The sequence below is a fragment of the Pollachius pollachius genome, assembly GCF_949987615.1.
Source record: "Pollachius pollachius genome assembly, chromosome: 15".
Taxonomy (NCBI): domain Eukaryota; kingdom Metazoa; phylum Chordata; class Actinopteri; order Gadiformes; family Gadidae; genus Pollachius; species Pollachius pollachius.
The window spans coordinates 17939079-17957172 of NC_136948.1; the positions used below are offsets into that span (position 1 = coordinate 17939079).

Genomic DNA, 18094 nt, shown 5'->3' on the forward strand with positions numbered 1-18094 from the left:
GTGCGTGTGTGCCCATTCCCGGGCTGCAGACCCAGGTCTGCCCAGGGGTTGGTGAAAGGTCGCAGAGCAGCACCAGCTAGTGTGCGTATTGAAGCTCCGCCAACAGTAATTATTAATGAAAGAGACCCGAGCAAATGGACAGGAAATGCAGAGGTATTGATTGGGCCCAGAGAAGGAGCGTGTGTCCCCCCCCCCACAGCCTCCCGTCCCCAAGTAGTGAGGCTCCGGCGCCAGCCCAGTGGCCTGCGGTTTCCCAGGCTGCTGTCTGCAGGGGTGCTTGTGTGTGTGAGGGGTGTTTGTGGGTGTGTGTGTGTGAGACACGGTAGAGCATCAGTGAGGCTCACGGTGGCAGAGTGCAGGTCATCTGCCAACTGAAAGGGTTGCTGGTTCAAATCCTTGGCAAATCATAGAGTCGGTTGAGAAGGGCCCCCGATACACAGTGCAGTGTTCAGGGCATCGTTGTCTTGTAAAGACCGACATTTGTGGCTTGGCTTCTGAATGAGCGGAGTGGTTTTTTTTTCGGGTTTGTGTAGCAAACAACACAGTAGGTAACTTATCTAGTCATTCCATTTTTCTGTTTGTTTCTCTGCAATGCAAGGCCACCTCGAGTGTCCCGAAAGGAGCCAAACAAATACAATGTATCATTATACAGAAACGCTCTGTGCCTTTCACTGGTGAATGCCTGGTTGTGTGTTGGGTCAGGACCCTGCAGTCGGAAGACAGGAGTGGATGACACCGGGACACAGGAGTGGAGAAAAGAAGGAAGAACGCTCGGTGATGATGTGGAGGGGAGAAGGGTACAAAGAAAAAGTTATTGTTTTGGGATTAGCAGGGATTTGGTAATGGCGACGATGAATGCAATGGTGCACTGGCTGTTGCCAGGTTTGTTCAGTCCATTTCCAGCGTGACTGTGGTTCCCAATGCGTTATGCTGCCTGGATACACACCAACTATACAGCATATGCCAGGAAAAGCCTGGGGCCTTTAATGAAATATGCATTCTCGCCGTGAGGAGACACGTGAAAAGTTGCAGGGGAAGTCGAAAAAGAACCAAAGAAGGAAGCAAACTTGGGGGAACTGACAAGATGACAAATTAAGTTAAGAACAAAAACTTTTGCATAAAAAAAAAAGAAAAGCATGTTTGGGCTATGCAGAGTGAACTCCAAGTTAACCTCAAGAAATCATTGACAGGCAACACGAGATTAAACACAAGTCCAAGAATCTCTGGTGGTAGCAATCATAATTCCCCCTTTGGGTGATTTGAAGCCCAAATGCCATACCAATTATTCTATATAAACATAGTCCTCCATCCAACCTTCTACAGAAGTAGTTCTACTCAAGTGATGAAACCCACGTACTCCATCTCTCATGGTTAGCCGTTGCCTGTGGTGTTTTGCCCTGTTAAACACTATTCATTGCAGTAAATAAAGCAAGATCATCACTTTGAACTATGATCGTGGGGTATATTTGCCTCTATAAAATATTCCGAATAAGAATGCCTACATCGGTATAGCAACAGTCCATGGCTAAACGTTTCAGGCTTAGATTCCCCTTCTGTCAGTCATTTTAAATAGGAAGCTGTTGGGATTCAAAGAGCGCTGTAGCACATCCTGGCCCTCAGATGTTTATTAGAGAGTGTGTTCATGAGGAGGGATACACTTCAATTGCAGAATAGGAGGCTGGGAGAAGGCTGGTGTTCACCCCCAGCACACTGCATTAGCATATCCCATTTCATAGTCATGCTGACACACAGCCCCGAGAAATAACACACAAACGCAAAACAATCAACATTCATGAATTCAGATTCCTTGTTCAGGTTCCAAGGATCAGCATTGGGTGGAAGCTTAAAATCAAGACTATAATATAGAGGCTATAGTATGTAGGAAATATTAGGCCTGAACTAACCCTGTAGCATTATATCCGTCATTGGGGTAGAAAAACTTCCAAAAACCCAGTTGGGAAGGAAAGAAACCCAAAAAAGGATGATCACATTGATGGCCCTTTGGAAATGGATAAGACAGGCGTATAATAGCAATGTATAACTAGAATAAATAAACAACATCCTTTAGATATATTACCCATTTAAATGCTCTTGGTGAACAAAACTACGATTCAACGAAACACCCTTCAAAGTAGTGAGAACTTGACTTCAATCATGACTGGTCAAAACCTATTTTTAAAACCTCATCATCGCGAAACATCTGGGGGATAATGAAGCTAGACTGTTGAACGTTTTAGGTGTATCCCCATTACTCATTTCATGAATGGGCCCCATCAGTAAACACCTGCTAATATCATCATATGGCCCACCGTGATGAATGACCCTCATTCCGCCAAGATGGGAACAGTATGGCTGATTTCACATCCCGACACAGACGAGCATATTGGCCAAATATGACCCATTAACGAGCTCCGCCGCCGCCACGTGCTAAGTGCCAAAACGCCGACCCTTCGGTCGCGAGCTCCTCGCTTGAACGGCGCCGGCACCGCATGCGCTCCCTCCTCGTGGCGCGGCTCGCGCGCGCTTCATTGGGTTTGGTCTCGATTGAGAAGTTCAAGGGGATGATTGAAGTCACATTAAATAGGGATTGCTCGTGTTTTAAATAGCTTTCTTAATTGTCACATTGTATTGTATTGTTTATAACTATTGAAATGTTGTTCTGGTTGTTTGAACTGTTATATCTATTGTAGCCTATTTGTTTTTCTGTTTTTATTTGTAGGCCTATGTTGTAATCAGGGCGTCATTGAAAAAGAGAGCCGGCTCTCAATGGCCTCCCCTGAATAAAAAAATAAAATAAATAACATTAAAATTGGGTGACAGGTCAGAGTGCCCTCTAAACAGCTCATCAGTTCAAAAATGAGGAGACACGCGCCGAGCCCTATATCGTCCTTATCGACGTGTGTGCCCGGTTAGTGTGACGGATCTTCGGGTGTGTGCTTGACAATGTAATAAGTGGATAATTTACGAAATTATAACACACAAGAATGTGTGTTATAATTTCACACATTCTTAATGATTATATCCGGTGGGTTGCCAAACCCACATCACACAAGGTATTCAACGACCTCGTGTTCATGGAATACATTCTTGTTCCTACATCCACCAAATGCGATTGGCTATTTTTTGACTCGAGTTACAATTCCCAATACACTGATATTTAATCAATAGGTCCACAATTGGGCAAACATTTACCATGTCTCCTAAAATAACCCCCTCCCAGTGAACGTTCACCTTATAAACCTCCTATCAGAGGTTGCTGTAAGATATCCAAAATCCTCAGTCTAAAGTAAGAGACGTCTCTTTCTTCCCATCAGATAGGTAGGCCTACAATTTGAGTTCAAGTACAAATAACAATTCGTGTTGTTCTGACAATTCTCCACAAGAGGGCACTGCTACCTTCTGTTGTTTAATAGTCTATGACTTTCCATCTTGTCTAAAATTGCAGTCATTGATAACCATATCAGTACATATGCAGCCGCTAGGCCTATATGTCAATGTGTTTTTCAGTTGCATGGTGTTTGGCTAAGAATCCTGTGCGCATGGTGCATGCTTCTGTACAGTTCTATATTGAACACATCGAGGCTATTAGTGAACACTGTTTTTGCTGAATAAGCGCGAGGGTAATATTGCTTTAAGCATACCTGCATTTTGCTCATTTTTTAGTAAGATGAGTCTGCGGGGCGTAGCCTATAATAAAATGATTCATATTGTCACAAACAATACATATATCTATAACTATCTATCTATCTATCTATCTATCTATCTATCTATCTATCTATCTATCTATCTATCTATCTATCTATCTATCTATCTATCATCTATCTATCTATCTCTATCTCTCTATATATTAAATACATGAATGAATATATATATATCGACTATAAATGTAGCCTAATGTATCAACCGATAAAAAACACACACACACACACACACACACACACACACACACACACACACACACACACACACACACACACAAAGATAATGTATCACGATGCAGGGTCACATGATGAACTTCTGTTCATACCACGCTGTCATTCAAGTCTCTGACTGTAAATACAAGTTGTCGTTTCGGCGTTTATTTGACCCCCGCGCGTGTGGATGAGCTTAACATTTTAATATATTATAGTTTAACGTGGGCTGTGTCGCCCCTTCTCCACAGTCCCACGCCATTGTCCCTCAACCTTGGCTAGTACCACTACCACTTGAACACTTTTACACTTACACTTTAGACTACACGTTACACCTTGCTACACCTCATTACTTATTATTACTTATGACCACTCTCTTAGTTTTCTTTATTATTACTTACTTTATTTTTATCATTATTATTATTATTATTTATTATTGTGATCTATGCTGCTACTTATTTGTACTTTTTTTTTTTTATCTTATCTTTAGTTACTTTAACTTGTATTGTTATTGTATATTGTTGCTGCTATGTGGTGGTTGAGGAACCAAGCCTACGAATTGCACTCTTGTGTACTGTGTGCAATAAGATGTAATAAAAGTCATTCGGAATCGGATTCTGTCCACGCATGGAGGTCCACGCCGTGGCGCCATCCACGCACAGCTGTACGGAAGTGACACAGCACGCGCACGGCACCGTCACGTCACGCGAGAAGGCAGCGAGACAAGCAAAGCGAAAACAGCAACAACACACGAACCACATTTGTTATATGTGCCTAAAAACATAGGATGAGCCTGTGTATATGTACCTAACAATCGCAAGACCCATCTAAAGGATTGCATGGAATCGTAAAAGGTGAGAATGAACCCACGGCGTATGAATTAAGACCCATTCCTAAGAGTCAGTACTCTGTGGAGAGGGGAGAAGAATCGTCCACGCAAACACTGCCGCGTCATTACAGTTCAAAACACGCACTTAGCGTGTGCGCTCTGTGTCAACATGTTTGCGTGTACGTGCCATCAGCGGTCAACTGTTTTGGATTGTAGAAGTTTGGGATATTTTACTGGATAATCCTCATAACATTGTGTTGTGCAGCGATCTGGACTGGATTTGTTCAGCTTTAAATGAAGAATGAGGAAGTAGTGGTCTAACCTTGCTCGTGACAGCCCACTTGTACACACATCATGGGTTGTACAACCATGGGATAGGAGTAGGACAAGGGGAGCGTCGCTTTCCACGCAAAATGATCACTGATCACAGTTTGACGCTTGACACAAAGTGCCAAGAACATTACAGAGCAGAACCATTAAGCCCTGAAACATAAGCACGTCAAGAATGCAGTTAATTACTTTGACTAATTGCATTCAATTTGCGGTAATGGCACTAGCTCCCTCATGACAACAGCTGAGGGTTACAGTATTGAAACGTATCAGACAAGATTATTGTTAACCAACCATACCTCACCAATCCTTTAACAAAACAATGATTTACTTGAGCAAGTTACTCCAGTAACTATAATGGTAAATTGAAGGCATTTACTATACCACTACAGCCATTAATGCCTGATATGTCTCATCTGATGTACATTCTACAAGAAGACAACACCGTTTTTTGGGGAGTCAGTGGTTAAATCTCCCTTAGCCAGGTGGAGTCAGTGGTTAAGTGAGCCTTAGCCAGTAGAAGCCAGCTCTACTTCTGGACCCTCCCCCTGCAATGTATAGAGATATCATTTAGCTATACTATATTGTTTAAGTTTTGTTTAACAACCGAAACCTCTAGAAAAATAAGCACAAGATATTTTGGCATGTTGCATGTCATGACTTACACATTGCTCTAAAGCCCTTTTTTTTTTTTTTCTTTAACCCTAAGGATATGAGTTCCTCCAAGAATGGGGACATTTCAAATGAAGGTATGCTTGGGGAAGGTACGTTCCACATTCTCTGCATTTATTGTGAGATGGCTGCCAGAGATTTTAACCAGACTTTTTTTTCATTTCTTTACCTAGACGATAACGCTCTTGATAGTAAATAAAATGCATTGCAACTCTCGATCAGGAGTGTTTTTTTGTGTGGTACTCCTGATGTGTTTCATGTGATTGCTAGACTATGGTATTGCAGAGGTAAACTCAATGCTGATTATTCTTTGCAGAACAACAGCTTCTCCAGGACCTTAAGGAAGAGACAGATGACGTTGCAATTTATGAGCCAGTCGAAGGACTTGGAGGGGTTTTCCCTGGGGCCACTGAGACAGGGAAACGGACATTTGCGGAGATGGGCTCTGATGTAAACGAAAAGTCCACGAGCCGCAAGATATTCAGAGTCTCTGAGGAGGTAAGGGCTCTGTTCGATACATGGCAATTCATTTTTTTTTTTAAAAAAGAGCTTCCACGAGGAGCAAGAAAGTTTTGTCAATGATAAGGTGTCAATGATATTTGTGTTTTGGCTAATTAACGGTGTTAAAGAATAACATACGGTTGCATGGCAAAAGATTCCTTCAGGATCTAATTGTTGTCTCATTCTAGATCAAGAAGCAGTTGACAGAGGAGAGCATCCAGCGGGCCCTCCCATGCCTGACCTCTGGGGACAAGATGGACTGTGGCCGGGACAACCCCAGAAGCAGAACCTCGTACAGGAGGCCCCTGTTCGGTATCTCCCACAGGATCAACGAGAAGCGCATCGCGCCGAGCTCGGAGACGTCGGCCGCTCAGGGGGGAGGACAGCAGCACGACTGCAGGAGCCCCTTCACCGCGGAGTTCCACAGTCCAGAGGGAAACTGCAAGTTCGAAGCCTTCCCCGGCGCCGCGAGGGTGCCCGGCGAAGGCTCGCCGACAGACGCCGGCCTCTATCCGCTGATCGAGAAGATGTTTTTCATCCTCAACACGCTGAATTCCAGCATGACCCAGCTGCACAGCAAGGTGGACCTGCTGTCCCTGGAGGTCATACGAATTAAGAAGCAGATCAAGCCGGGCGAGATGGTGACCGAGTTCCAGCCTCCCCCACAATATCTGCTGACCAGCGAGGAGCTTCATCAGCTGATGGAGCAGACTTCGGGCGCCGGGGAGCTGGGCTGTCGGCTGCTGGTGCATCTGTTCCCGGAGCTCTTCAAGGCCAGCGAGTGCACCAACGGCTGCATCGCAAGCAAGAGAACATTGGACTCGCTGCATCTGCAGCTCATACGCAATTACGTAGAGGTGTGCTTCCCGTTAGTCAAGAACAACAACGTTTGGCAGGAGGAATGCCTGATGCAGATCAATGACTTGTTTAATCATTTTTGTGCACAAAAGGACATGGAGAGTGCCCGCATGCAAAGAAAGCAGACAATCATAGATTCGGGAATCAAGGCAGAGCATGCCGAGACCTGCCACTTTATTAATGAGGTGGGTGAGGAGGAGCACCTCTCAATGGAGGATCATAATAACCTGGCTAACTCGGACTTGGCCTCTGACATTCAGCTCACGGATGACTTGGATGAGTTCTCCTCCCCGGAAGACTTTGTTATCTTCCTCGTTCATCGCCTTTTCCCTGAGATTTTCGAGGAAGGTAAATTCCCAGAGGGCGCCAGTGGTTTTCACGGTGTCGGACAGCTTCTGCTGGAGTCTGACAGGTTGGAAATTATAAGGAAGTACATGGAATCAAATTTCCCTGACGTGCCTGAGGACACCTGGCTCCAGGTGTGCGTTCAGCATATGGAGGATGCAATAGAGAGTGTCCACAGCAATATTAACGAGGGGGAACACGACACCATCAGTAATAACAGCTACGACTTGGCCGGCATTCCGGAGGATGTCTCCTTGATAAGGATCCCAAATATGTTTGATCATGAAAGGCCGAACCGTAGGTCCAAAAAGTCTCTGCTTGTCCCTGTGGATTTTGACGACATGGAAATCCCTCTGCCAGACTTCAGCGTTCCCAAAGAATATCTCCTTTCCAAGGAACAACTTAAGAGCAATTACGACTGTAGCCTGTCCATCGGGAACTTTGCGTCTCGGATTCTGGTGCTGATGTTCCCCGAGCTCTTTACCCAGGAGAATGCACGGAAGCATTACAACTGCAGTGGCTCCCTGGGCAAGAAGCAGCTGGACCCCGTTCGCGTCAACCTGATCCGGCACTACGTCCAACTGCTGTACCCTCAGGCCAGAAACGACCGGGTGTGGATGTTTGAGTTTGTGGGCAAGTTGGACGAGCGGTGCAGGAGACGCGACACGGAGCAGCGACGGTCCTACCAGCAACAGCGGAAGGTCTACGTTCACGAGCGGGAGCCCGAGGCCAGCGACGCCGGCTGTCAGCTGAACCAGTTCAACGGCGAGGCGCTGAGGGAGGACACAGACTGCACACAGACCCCCGCTGCGCCGCCCGAGAAGAGCAGCAAAGACTTTTGTAAGATACCGCTGGAGGAACTCTCGGTAACCGTACCCGACTTCCCCGTGCCTTCGGCCTACCTGCTCTCGGACACCGAGGTGCGTGAAGTCGTGCAGCAGAGTCTCTCCGTGGGGAACTTTGCCGCCCGCCTCTTAGTGCGTCTCTTCCCAGAACTCTTCACGCAGGAGAACCTGCGGCTTCAGTATAACCACTCGGGGGCGTGCAACAAGAAGCAGCTGGACCCCTTGCGCCTCCGGCTGATCCGCCACTACGTGGAGGCAGTGTACCCTGTGGAAAAGATGGAGGAGGTGTGGCACTATGAATGCGTGCCCAGCATCGATGAACGATGCCGGCGCCCCAATCGGAAGAAGTGTGACATTCTGAAGAAGGCCAAAAGATCGAGCACTGTGTTTTAGCCACAATAGTTCGCTGGTATGGCAACAGCTGTCTTTGTCATGAAAATTATTGCACACAATATAAGCTCAATCAATTGCATTGTCAAACTTTTACAGCAGTCCTATGTAGGTTTTCAATCAGCACTAACATTGGTCTCATTTTATTTTTGACCATAACAGTAGAAATTATTGTTCAAGTACTCGAATGCCGAGTGATAACAAATGTATATTTATGAGCCAAACTGCCATAGCTTATGTACACATTAACTGATGCAGCTTAAAAATAATGTTAGCTAATAGAATAGTTAAGTTGATATATGAATAGAAATTAATCACATGTGATTTGTTTCTATTTCAGTCTATTGAACCACTGTTTAAGTAAGAATTTGCTTATGTTAAACCTTCTTATAGAAGTTTATATATAAAAACAATTAACAATGACAATGGGTCACGTTAACCTTTTTTCTAATGAAATCACATTCATAAAATCTAGTTAAAGAATTAAGGGATGAACGACTCAACTTTGTATTTGTCACATCCATCCATCATGGATATCAGTCATCAAGGACCAGAATTAAGTCAATTTGATTGAAATTCCTAATTGATTAAAACCAAATTTACATTTCAAATATATTCCATCAAGCAAATAATATATTCCATCAAGCAAATTCTTTTGATTTATTCAAAAGAAATACAGGAAATTACAAAAATCCTAAACATAAATTGAATGTCAAATCATGTTTTAAATATATGTCACCAACCCCCTAACAAAAAAACAAATCCAGAGTTTCAACATGCACTTTATAACTTCTTTCACTTTTGCTTGGATTGAATGCTTTGAAACCATTTATCAGTAAAGTCATTCTTGGGAAAATCATGGCTTGAAGGATTCATCCTTGGAAAGCTCTAAACTCTTCCAGCGTCTCAGCGCCACTTTGTACTTCTCTCCATCGTTGGATTCACCCAATTCCTTCTTGAGGATTACTCTCATCAGAGTCACAGTGTTCCCTTCACCGCTTTCAGACACTACCATGTCCAGAGTGTCTCCAACCTTCACCTATACAAGGAACCAAAAAAAAACGTAATGTACCATCAAATGTGTGCATCAATGTGGTATTCATTCACGTTCATGTCTTTATCAGAGAACTCACCGATTTACTTTTCTTGATGAGCTTCTGCCCATTCAGTCGAAGCTTGTTGTTGTAGAAAGCATCTTCAATTTTACTAATCCCGAGACAGAGAGAAACAAAGAAGGTCAGGGAGAGTTGAGACTAATCAAAATGCATTACCTTCACAGCTAGTATATACTCACTCACTTGCGAGCCATATCCAATCCAGACTTCAGGATAACATCGTAGCGATAAGACTGTACAAACTTTTCTAAATCCTTGTAGTCCTTAGGCAGGTTTGGGTCTTCTTCAATCTCATCCTCAGAGTCAGTGTCCTCCGTGTCCCGCTCCTCCTCCTCCTCCTCCAGTACCTTTGCTAAGCCTTTCTTTTTGTTGCTTTTGAACCTCAACTGGTGCAATGACCAGTTTCGCACAGAGTCTCTGCCACGGGCAACTGGCCTGTGAGAGCCTAACGTGAAACAAACGGACGATCCCCAAAGCTGGCGTGTGTACATGATCCTGGGGCACCAGGTTGTCTGTTTGAATCCGTATCCGGGTGTGAGAAGCTGCCGCGGGTTGAGTCTTCCCAACTGCCGCAGAGCAAGCGCCTCTACCAGCAAACCCTGCATGTTGAAGACCTGTGAGAAGAAACACAATAACAGGATATAGTGATCATTTTGTTTGACCAGAAACCCAACACACCATGTACTGAACAATATATGTGACTAGAAACACAATCACAGAATACAGTAACCAGAAACACAATAACAACATAGAGGCCCATACTGTTCACCAGAAACAAAGTAACAACATCGTGGCCAATATCTTTGACCAGAAACACAACACAATGTAGAGAAGAGACCATTGTTTCTTGCGATTTAGTACTAGGTAGCTCACTCAGAGGGTTATGACAACAGCATTTATTTCATCTGACATTAATTGTCTAACTATCGAAATAAGCGTTCATAAAAGATGTGTCAAACTAGTGATGCAGATTATTCATATTAAAGTACATCCTGGCTGAGTCTTTATCGCATTCGGCTATTCCTGTCATCCAAGAGCTTGCATAAAACAAGCATTGCAAGACTACAAGGTCAGCATATTACCAAGCCATCCTATAGAATATGAACGTACGTCAATTGTTGATAATTGTCTACTTACTCTGTCAGTAACCTTTAGCGTGCTGAGTTCTTCGTCCACAATATTTATATGTTATAAGGCAGACAAATGTGTAGGTGGCGCCACCTATGGCACAGGGGTGGCGTCGTGTTCAAATCACATCGGCGTATGTCGGTTGTAAACCGTTCTCTTGATGTGATAGCAGGCTCCTTCATGTTCACACTGCGTGCAATGTCCAATGGAGTACGAACAATAAAATGTTTTGTAGTGGGCAAACATTATAATAGGATACAAGGTAATGATATGTGCTCAAATAACATAACACAATAACATATGAGTACAATATTTTCTCTTTTTATGTATGGATTGATGTATTGCAGTGCACAGGCAAGGGAGTGAATTCCTTTGTTTCATTAAAGGATATTTATTGATCGACATTTAAGTGACTTAAGTGGTGCCCAGCAAAATAGAGCCTGAATCCATGACCCTTAAAGAAACCCAACCAGACTTGTTTTCATTTGAATTATTGATTATTAAAGTAGTTAATTAAGGTTTGGTAAATCCTGAAAGTATTTGCTTATCTGTTTCATATAAATTAAGATCATTTAAAAATGTTTTTTATGTCCCATTTAAGTGAAAACATAGGTGTACTCGGGACTTCAATCTGACACAGAGAAGAACATTGATTATTTTCTCACAAATAAATATACCTACAAAATACTTTTTGTTATCAATTATTGACTAAACAGGTAATTCCAACATTGTGCTTGGCATGCTTGTTTTTCGAATCCATATCATTACAGCTCTACAAATACACACACCTGATACATGGGAGGGGCCGATTACCGTGTTAAATACACATCACCAAGTAGTCCGATGACCAATGTTCCAATTCACGTTGAGGAGAAATAAAGGAGGTCCTTCTTCTCTTTGCAAATCTTCTTTATAGTTATGGTTGAACATATGTCCTTAACATTTATTGCAAATATCCTTACTCCAGCATAAGATAAAACATATTAAAAAAGTTGTTTCTTTTATAATGTGTGAAATGTTTTTACAAGGTTGATAAGTACAATTGCAAGCCCACAATAACAATTCATTTACAAGGGGACCATAACAAGTGGTACCATAACTCATGTACTGTACATGTTTCCAATAACTAGGTTTGCCTCTATTATCTAGTGTATTACAATAGTTGAATGCATACTTTATTACTAGAATGGAACATGTAACAACATTCTGCATGATTACAATCCATAATGTCTAGTAGTTTCACTTCAAGTGCATAATATTGGCATCGTAAGTGTAGGAACGGTGTCCTTATGTATATGTGGTAGAATAGCGTTGTCAGAAGTCATATAAATGTGTCTTACAAAGTTCATACATTAACAACATGTAAACCTCAGTGCATGTACAGTCCTTGCATACGCAATCTGTAACGACCTGAGGGCAAGGTGCCTCCTAATGCAAATTAAAATGTCAACATCCAAAATCAATGGTGCCGCGTACATCGCACCACCGTGGCCTTTTGATGTGGTCATCATTGACACTTGATCTCAATATATTACAAATTGCAACGCAGCCACTTTCCAATTACAAATCAAGCATTCATATTAATGGACATATAGTATGACATAATATGCTGGTGGTTTACATTCATGTTCATATATGTTTGTGTATACATTCAGTGTTAACAGTAGGAGATCATGCAAATTAGGTTTTGATATTAATATTATTGATATTATTTGATGTATGCTTTTCACACTTCATAATTGACAGATGACTTTAAAGGTGTTGTTCATACGATGTGAAGACTGAATTTCCTTTGTAAGGCATAAACCTCCCATTAGCCACCATGATAGCACTGTATTAACATGTGTTTATGTATTTACAACACAGTTGCCGGCATGTTTCTCCATGGCAGTAGATTACAAATAGCCTTATGCTAGGCTGTATGTATCAATATAGCTATAAATATATACTGTTCACTGGGCAAGCCCTTATACCACTGATGTAATCTTTATGTAGGCAAGCCCAACTCAGGTTTCCTTGGCGAATATGATGTCCTTGACCCAGCCAACCATTTCAGGGAAGGTGTTAGTCTTTGAAGGAAGTATTAGATCAAAATAATCCGAACCCGACCTTGCTTTTAAGTCACAAATTGATGCATTATTTATGTATCCTTTCCTTTGTCCACTCAGTTGTGTCAATTATGTATCATAGAAACAGATACCTCAGAAACCTTAACATTTTCTTAGAGATATTGTACACATTTGGTCTATGCTATGCAATTGGTTTTGTTATAAATTCTACTACTTTGAGATATTAATTTCGATTTTCTTCTCTTGGGTGGGTACGTTGTAGTTATTGCTGTACAAAATGTGATTGACTGAAACTTTTTGACCCCCTTTTCAGAGAAAACAAAACATGTCTCAGTGTAAATCCAGACATGTCCTTGCATTTATGTTTCAACATTCTCCTCAAGATATGTCAAGTACATTTACAGAATTCCACCCTTCTTTTCCGTGGCTTGTTCAATATTTTCTGAGGTAATTACCAGTTTCATTTCCAGATGCTTGTAAGGTAAAATAAATGCTACAGCATTGTATAACAGCCTACGTCTTCATGGTTTTCATTAGATGCCACGTGGACACACACACTCCCGCGTCGTTAACAGATGGAAAACCCATATCCACTGACACGTTACTGAGTTATTGCTTTGGTGGTTTTCAAGTTGATTGATTTTGTTTCAATCAGTTGGGACACAGCCTGTGTGTGTGGGTGTGTGTGTGTGTGTGTGTGTGTTTGGGGGCTTTGCGTTGCGTAACCCACACCTCGACCCAACCTAACCCAAAGGAAACCTCGTCCAACGTCCGGTGTCCCTGCGTGCTACAGCAGCCGGTCGCCCCGCCGACCATCTGTCCTGCCCCGGTCATAGGGAGGTCTCCACGCAGGAGCCGTTCCGGTGGAACGACCGGTGGTTGTGGCAGTTCTCGCTGCAGTGGACGATGAGCACGGGGAAGCAGAGGGCGTCCTGGTAGTCGGGGGGGTCCTCGTCGTCGGTGGTCTGCCGCTCCGACAGGCAGCGGGTGTTCTCGCTGGGGCTCTCCTGGTCGTCCAGGCTGCCGCTCCTCCAGAAGCAGCTGCTGCGGGAGCCGTAGCGCCGCGACAGGGAGAAGCGGCTGCCGCTGAAGGGGATGCGGGAGCTGGCCCCGGTGCAGATGCTCAAGGCGCTCCGGGAGAAGACGGAGGAGCAGCTGATGGCCCGGTGGCAGCGCTCGCAGTTCTGCCTGTAGCCGCCGAAGCCGGAGGGGCACTGGGCCAGGTCCATCAGGCCGGCCTCCGAGTAGCTGGGCACCAGCTGCTGGTTGGAGCGGATGTGCCACTCCAGCTCGGTGCTGTCGACGGTGTTGACGCGGGGGATGCGGCGCGGGTAGGGCCGCTCGTCGCTCGGCGTCACCGGGTAGTCGGGCCCGAACAGCTTCTCCACGCGGTAGTGGACGTAGGCGGTGCGGTACTCCGTGAAGACCCGCAGCGGCCAGGAGAGGGTGAGGAAGGCGGTGAGCCAGAAGACGACGTGGGACAGGTACCAGGGCTGGTGGTCGGGGTCGGCCAGCACCAGCACGTACTCCTTCAGGTCGATGTTCTTCAGGTGCATGCCCTCGCGGGCCTCCATGTAGTCGTCCAGGCCCTCGTTGTCGGTGAAGAACCGCGCCCGCTGGGTGAGGTACGAGTTCTCCGACTCGACGTTGGCGAAGCTGAAGCACTTGGTGAAGCGCAGCTTGGTGATGGCCGCCGTCTCCAGGCTCAGCAGCTGCTTGGAGACGTCCTTCACCCCGCAGTGGCTGTAGTCGAACTCGGCCTCCGCCACGTGCGTGTTGACCCGCTCGTGGTACACCTGCGTGCTGGTGTAGGCGTCGCCGTTGCGGTAGCGCGTTACCTGCCGGGTGCGCCTCACGTAGTGGTAGCTGATGGCCTTCCACCAGATGCAGGGCTTGGCCTGCTGCATCCTCTGGATGCGCTCGTAGATGCCCTCCACGTCCACCTTGTGCTGAAGCTCGTTCTTGACGCGGCAGTGCCAGCACTCCACCAGGTAGACCACGTAGAGCATGCCCAGCAGGGCCAGGGGGATGTAAATATAGCCGTCGGAGCAGGGGCTGTCGTGGTACATCATGGACTTCCCTTTGAAGGCACTGTCAAAGGTGAGGCGGGTCACCTTGGTCACGTGACACCACACCATGGCGCCCATGCAGCCGTACATGAGGAGGGAGAGCAGCAGGCACTTCCAGAAGCTCTCCCGGCAGAGGGACTTGCTCAGGGACTGCTTCAGGGGCCTTTGCTGTTGATTGGAAAACACACTTAAATGTAAATTTAAAAAAAATTGCAGTTGATAATAACTCACTTGTCTTGACCTCCTATTGGTGTGGAGGACAGGGATGACATGACGGTTGCAGACAAGTATATTTGAAATGCTAATTGAAAATTTATTTTTCAAGTTCAAAGCAGTTCAGTCACACATAAACTATACAAAAACATAGGTTTCAAAAAGATGGGATACTCTACAGTAGTTCTTCTAAACGTCCAATACAGTTAATAAGTTAATAAAATGTATGTTGCTTTCTGCTTTCCTGCCTTCGCTGGCTGCTCTCTGGTTTGTGGTGGATGACTGCTAGTGATTGGTGAAGTAATGGCAGGTGTAGGCTAGGCCAACCCTTTCCTCTAATGATGTCCAGAAAATTAAGGATGAGGTAGGAAAACGCTAGTAATAATCATGTTATTGTCAGTATTTTGCATGGTGAAGAAAATAACGCATTACAGAAAATATGGAGGAATATTGCGAACGTACACACAATAAATAATAAATAATAGGACAATCCTAATAGGCTAATATGCTTATATATTGAGTGTGTTTATAATACTATGTCGATCGTCGAACAGAAATACCTCTTCCCTGGCGTCCTCTTCAAAAACAGTGGTGGTGCTGCTTTCACTGGCTGTCGCCGCCGACGCTGGTGGAGACATGGTGGCGCTGATCGGAACGATATCGTTAGGGTGTGGAATAGGAATAAATGTCAACACCTTTCTCCTGCGGACCCTCGCGTCAAAGGGTTAGAGTCTAGCTGCACATCATAGCCTACGAACGGTGCATCCTTTAAAAGAAAGAACAGCGAGGTTCGTCCACGGATCATGCTTCTCCTCGGTGCAACACTCCACCGATTTAGTTTTGCTTTGTCGAAACGATGCAAGATCATCAAACCGGGGAAGTGTGACTCTACCCGGAGATAACGCCGCGTCTTCCACCACTACGTCCTGTTTCTCTCCGCCCGCCTGCCGCAGTCACATTCTGGGAGGCTTCATGATTAGCTGGTGGCCATAGCGGACTGACCGTGCCCTGCCCCTGCCCTGCCCCGCCGTGCTCTCATCATGGTGGCGACACCGTGGAGCCAGCCGCACCGCCAGGCCTGTTTAATACGGTGACCAGCCGAGAGACGCTGTCCATGGTGCGTGGTTGGATGAGCGGGACCCGTACGGTGTATCCCCTAAATACATCCTCCTCCTCCTGTTCCTCATTCGCGGACGCGCCTGCACCCTGTTAAAGACGCCTCACCGCCCACATGGATGGGAAACACCAAATACTTGCCGTTTGGAAAGCTTACTCTTTGCTATGATAAAACAAATTTTAAAATTTAAAGAAATAGCTTAGAAATTATATTTTGCCTGTTAAAGGTGTTTCATCATTATGCCGTTAATGCCATTAATATAAAATGTTAAATAATGGAAGCCATGTTTGAGCCTTTTAAAAAATGTGGCTGCTTTATTGTTGCATTTGTCCTGGCAAGGGGTTGCATTTAAACCAAAAACGTGAAATTATTGGAAGGCACAGGTTATTTCTATCATGAAAGGTTTTCAGACCCAGTGATACCACAGTAGCCAGAGAGGAAACCACGTTGCACTGTTACCTTATGGTTGTAGCCAATAGTGCCTCCTTCCCTGGCTCCGGGCCGAAAACGTCCTGCTGGTCCAGCAGGAGGGGAAGACCAGGTTACGATCAGTCCACAATGCAACTGGTTGCGCACACACACACACACACACGCACGCACGCACGCACACACACACACACACACACACACACACACACACACACACACACACACACCAAACACACACACACACACACAGGCTAAATAACTGTATTTTTTGTAATTGTATTGTGTGTGACATTTCTTTGAACGTCTGTGCCAACATTAATATTTCTTTCCTACCTTGTTTGTCCCCAGACTCGGCAAAGAGATGAACTAATCAAGAGCCTTGCTGGTTTGATAAGACAAACCACACAGTGGTTATCCCCCCCCACCCCCCCCCCCCCCCGTTTGTAGGCTCCTTATTAAGAACATCATAATAGTTAGCTGAAATTTTTTTTTTGTCGAAAATGTTGTATTTTATAGTTCATATTGCTCCAATAGTGATTGTATTTGATTCTACTCAACCTCACCTCACTTGCTTTTGCAGAAAAGTGTCTTCTCAATGAAAAAATATCTAAGTGAAAAAGCTTAAATTAATAGCTTAAATTAACATATTAACAATAGCTTTTACCTACTGGTCCTTGGGGATCTGTAAACAAGGGGTTCCCTGGTGTTCAAATAAGACTCCCTAGCAAGACCTAATAAAGCCAGCAGGTGGCATTACAGTGTAAAAAAAGAAGTTGGACCATAGTTGGTAAAATCGAACTAATAATGTTTTTATGGTTTCTGAGATAAAACGACGATAATTGAAGCGTTGCAATGTCCACGCTTTTCTTGCTTCCTTTGAAAGCTTATGCATTATTTTTTCTATAATTATTTTCAAACATTCAGTCACCTAGGATAATCATTAGGACATTGAAATTGAATCGTAGCCTAATATCAAGTACATCGAGGGCATTTAAATGTAAATTATAAAAAGACATGGGACAAAAAAATTGTATATAATTTAATAGCATCTTAAACTATGAAACAAAGTAAACATGCTATGAATGCTCACAAATAAATGACTGAAGTTTGTCAGTATAGTATGACATATTCATTAAAATCGAAACAATATCGTTTACAAAACAGCATGCAACTTAAATGTATTGAATGTGTTCTAAACTATTGCTTTTTATAAAATATTAGAAAATACAAATACAAAATTGAAATCAGGACAATTCAGGAAAACTCAATAAAA

General features: G+C 44.2%; 3 protein-coding genes across 3 annotated transcripts; 1 reads left to right on the top strand and 2 right to left on the bottom strand.

Annotated features, from left to right (window-relative positions):
* Positions 1-4624: 4624 nt before the first annotated feature.
* On the top strand, positions 4625-9227 carry bend3 (BEN domain containing 3). Its single transcript, XM_079751818.1, has 4 exons — positions 4625-4765; positions 5780-5834; positions 6059-6240; positions 6432-9227. Exons 2-4 carry the CDS (start codon positions 5783-5785, stop codon positions 8682-8684), a joined length of 2487 nt encoding a protein of 828 aa, XP_079607944.1. The 5' UTR covers positions 4625-4765; positions 5780-5782; the 3' UTR covers positions 8685-9227.
* A 95-nt stretch (positions 9228-9322) lies between these two features.
* Positions 9323-10950, bottom strand: mtres1 (mitochondrial transcription rescue factor 1). Its single transcript, XM_079751819.1, has 4 exons — positions 10934-10950; positions 9980-10410; positions 9815-9887; positions 9323-9720 (listed from the first exon to the last, which is right to left on the bottom strand). The coding sequence occupies exons 2-4, from the start codon at positions 10399-10401 to the stop codon at positions 9538-9540; spliced, it is 678 nt and encodes a 225-aa protein (XP_079607945.1). The 5' UTR covers positions 10402-10410; positions 10934-10950; the 3' UTR covers positions 9323-9537.
* Positions 10951-13823: 2873 nt separating this feature from the next.
* Positions 13824-15962, bottom strand: tmem151bb (transmembrane protein 151Bb; the record flags this gene model as incomplete). The annotated part of the gene is made up of 2 exons (XM_079753058.1): positions 15836-15962; positions 13824-15230 (listed from the first exon to the last, which is right to left on the bottom strand). The coding sequence occupies exons 1-2, from the start codon at positions 15911-15913 to the stop codon at positions 13824-13826; spliced, it is 1485 nt and encodes a 494-aa protein (XP_079609184.1). The 5' UTR covers positions 15914-15962.
* Between the last annotated feature and the right edge of the window lie 2132 nt (positions 15963-18094).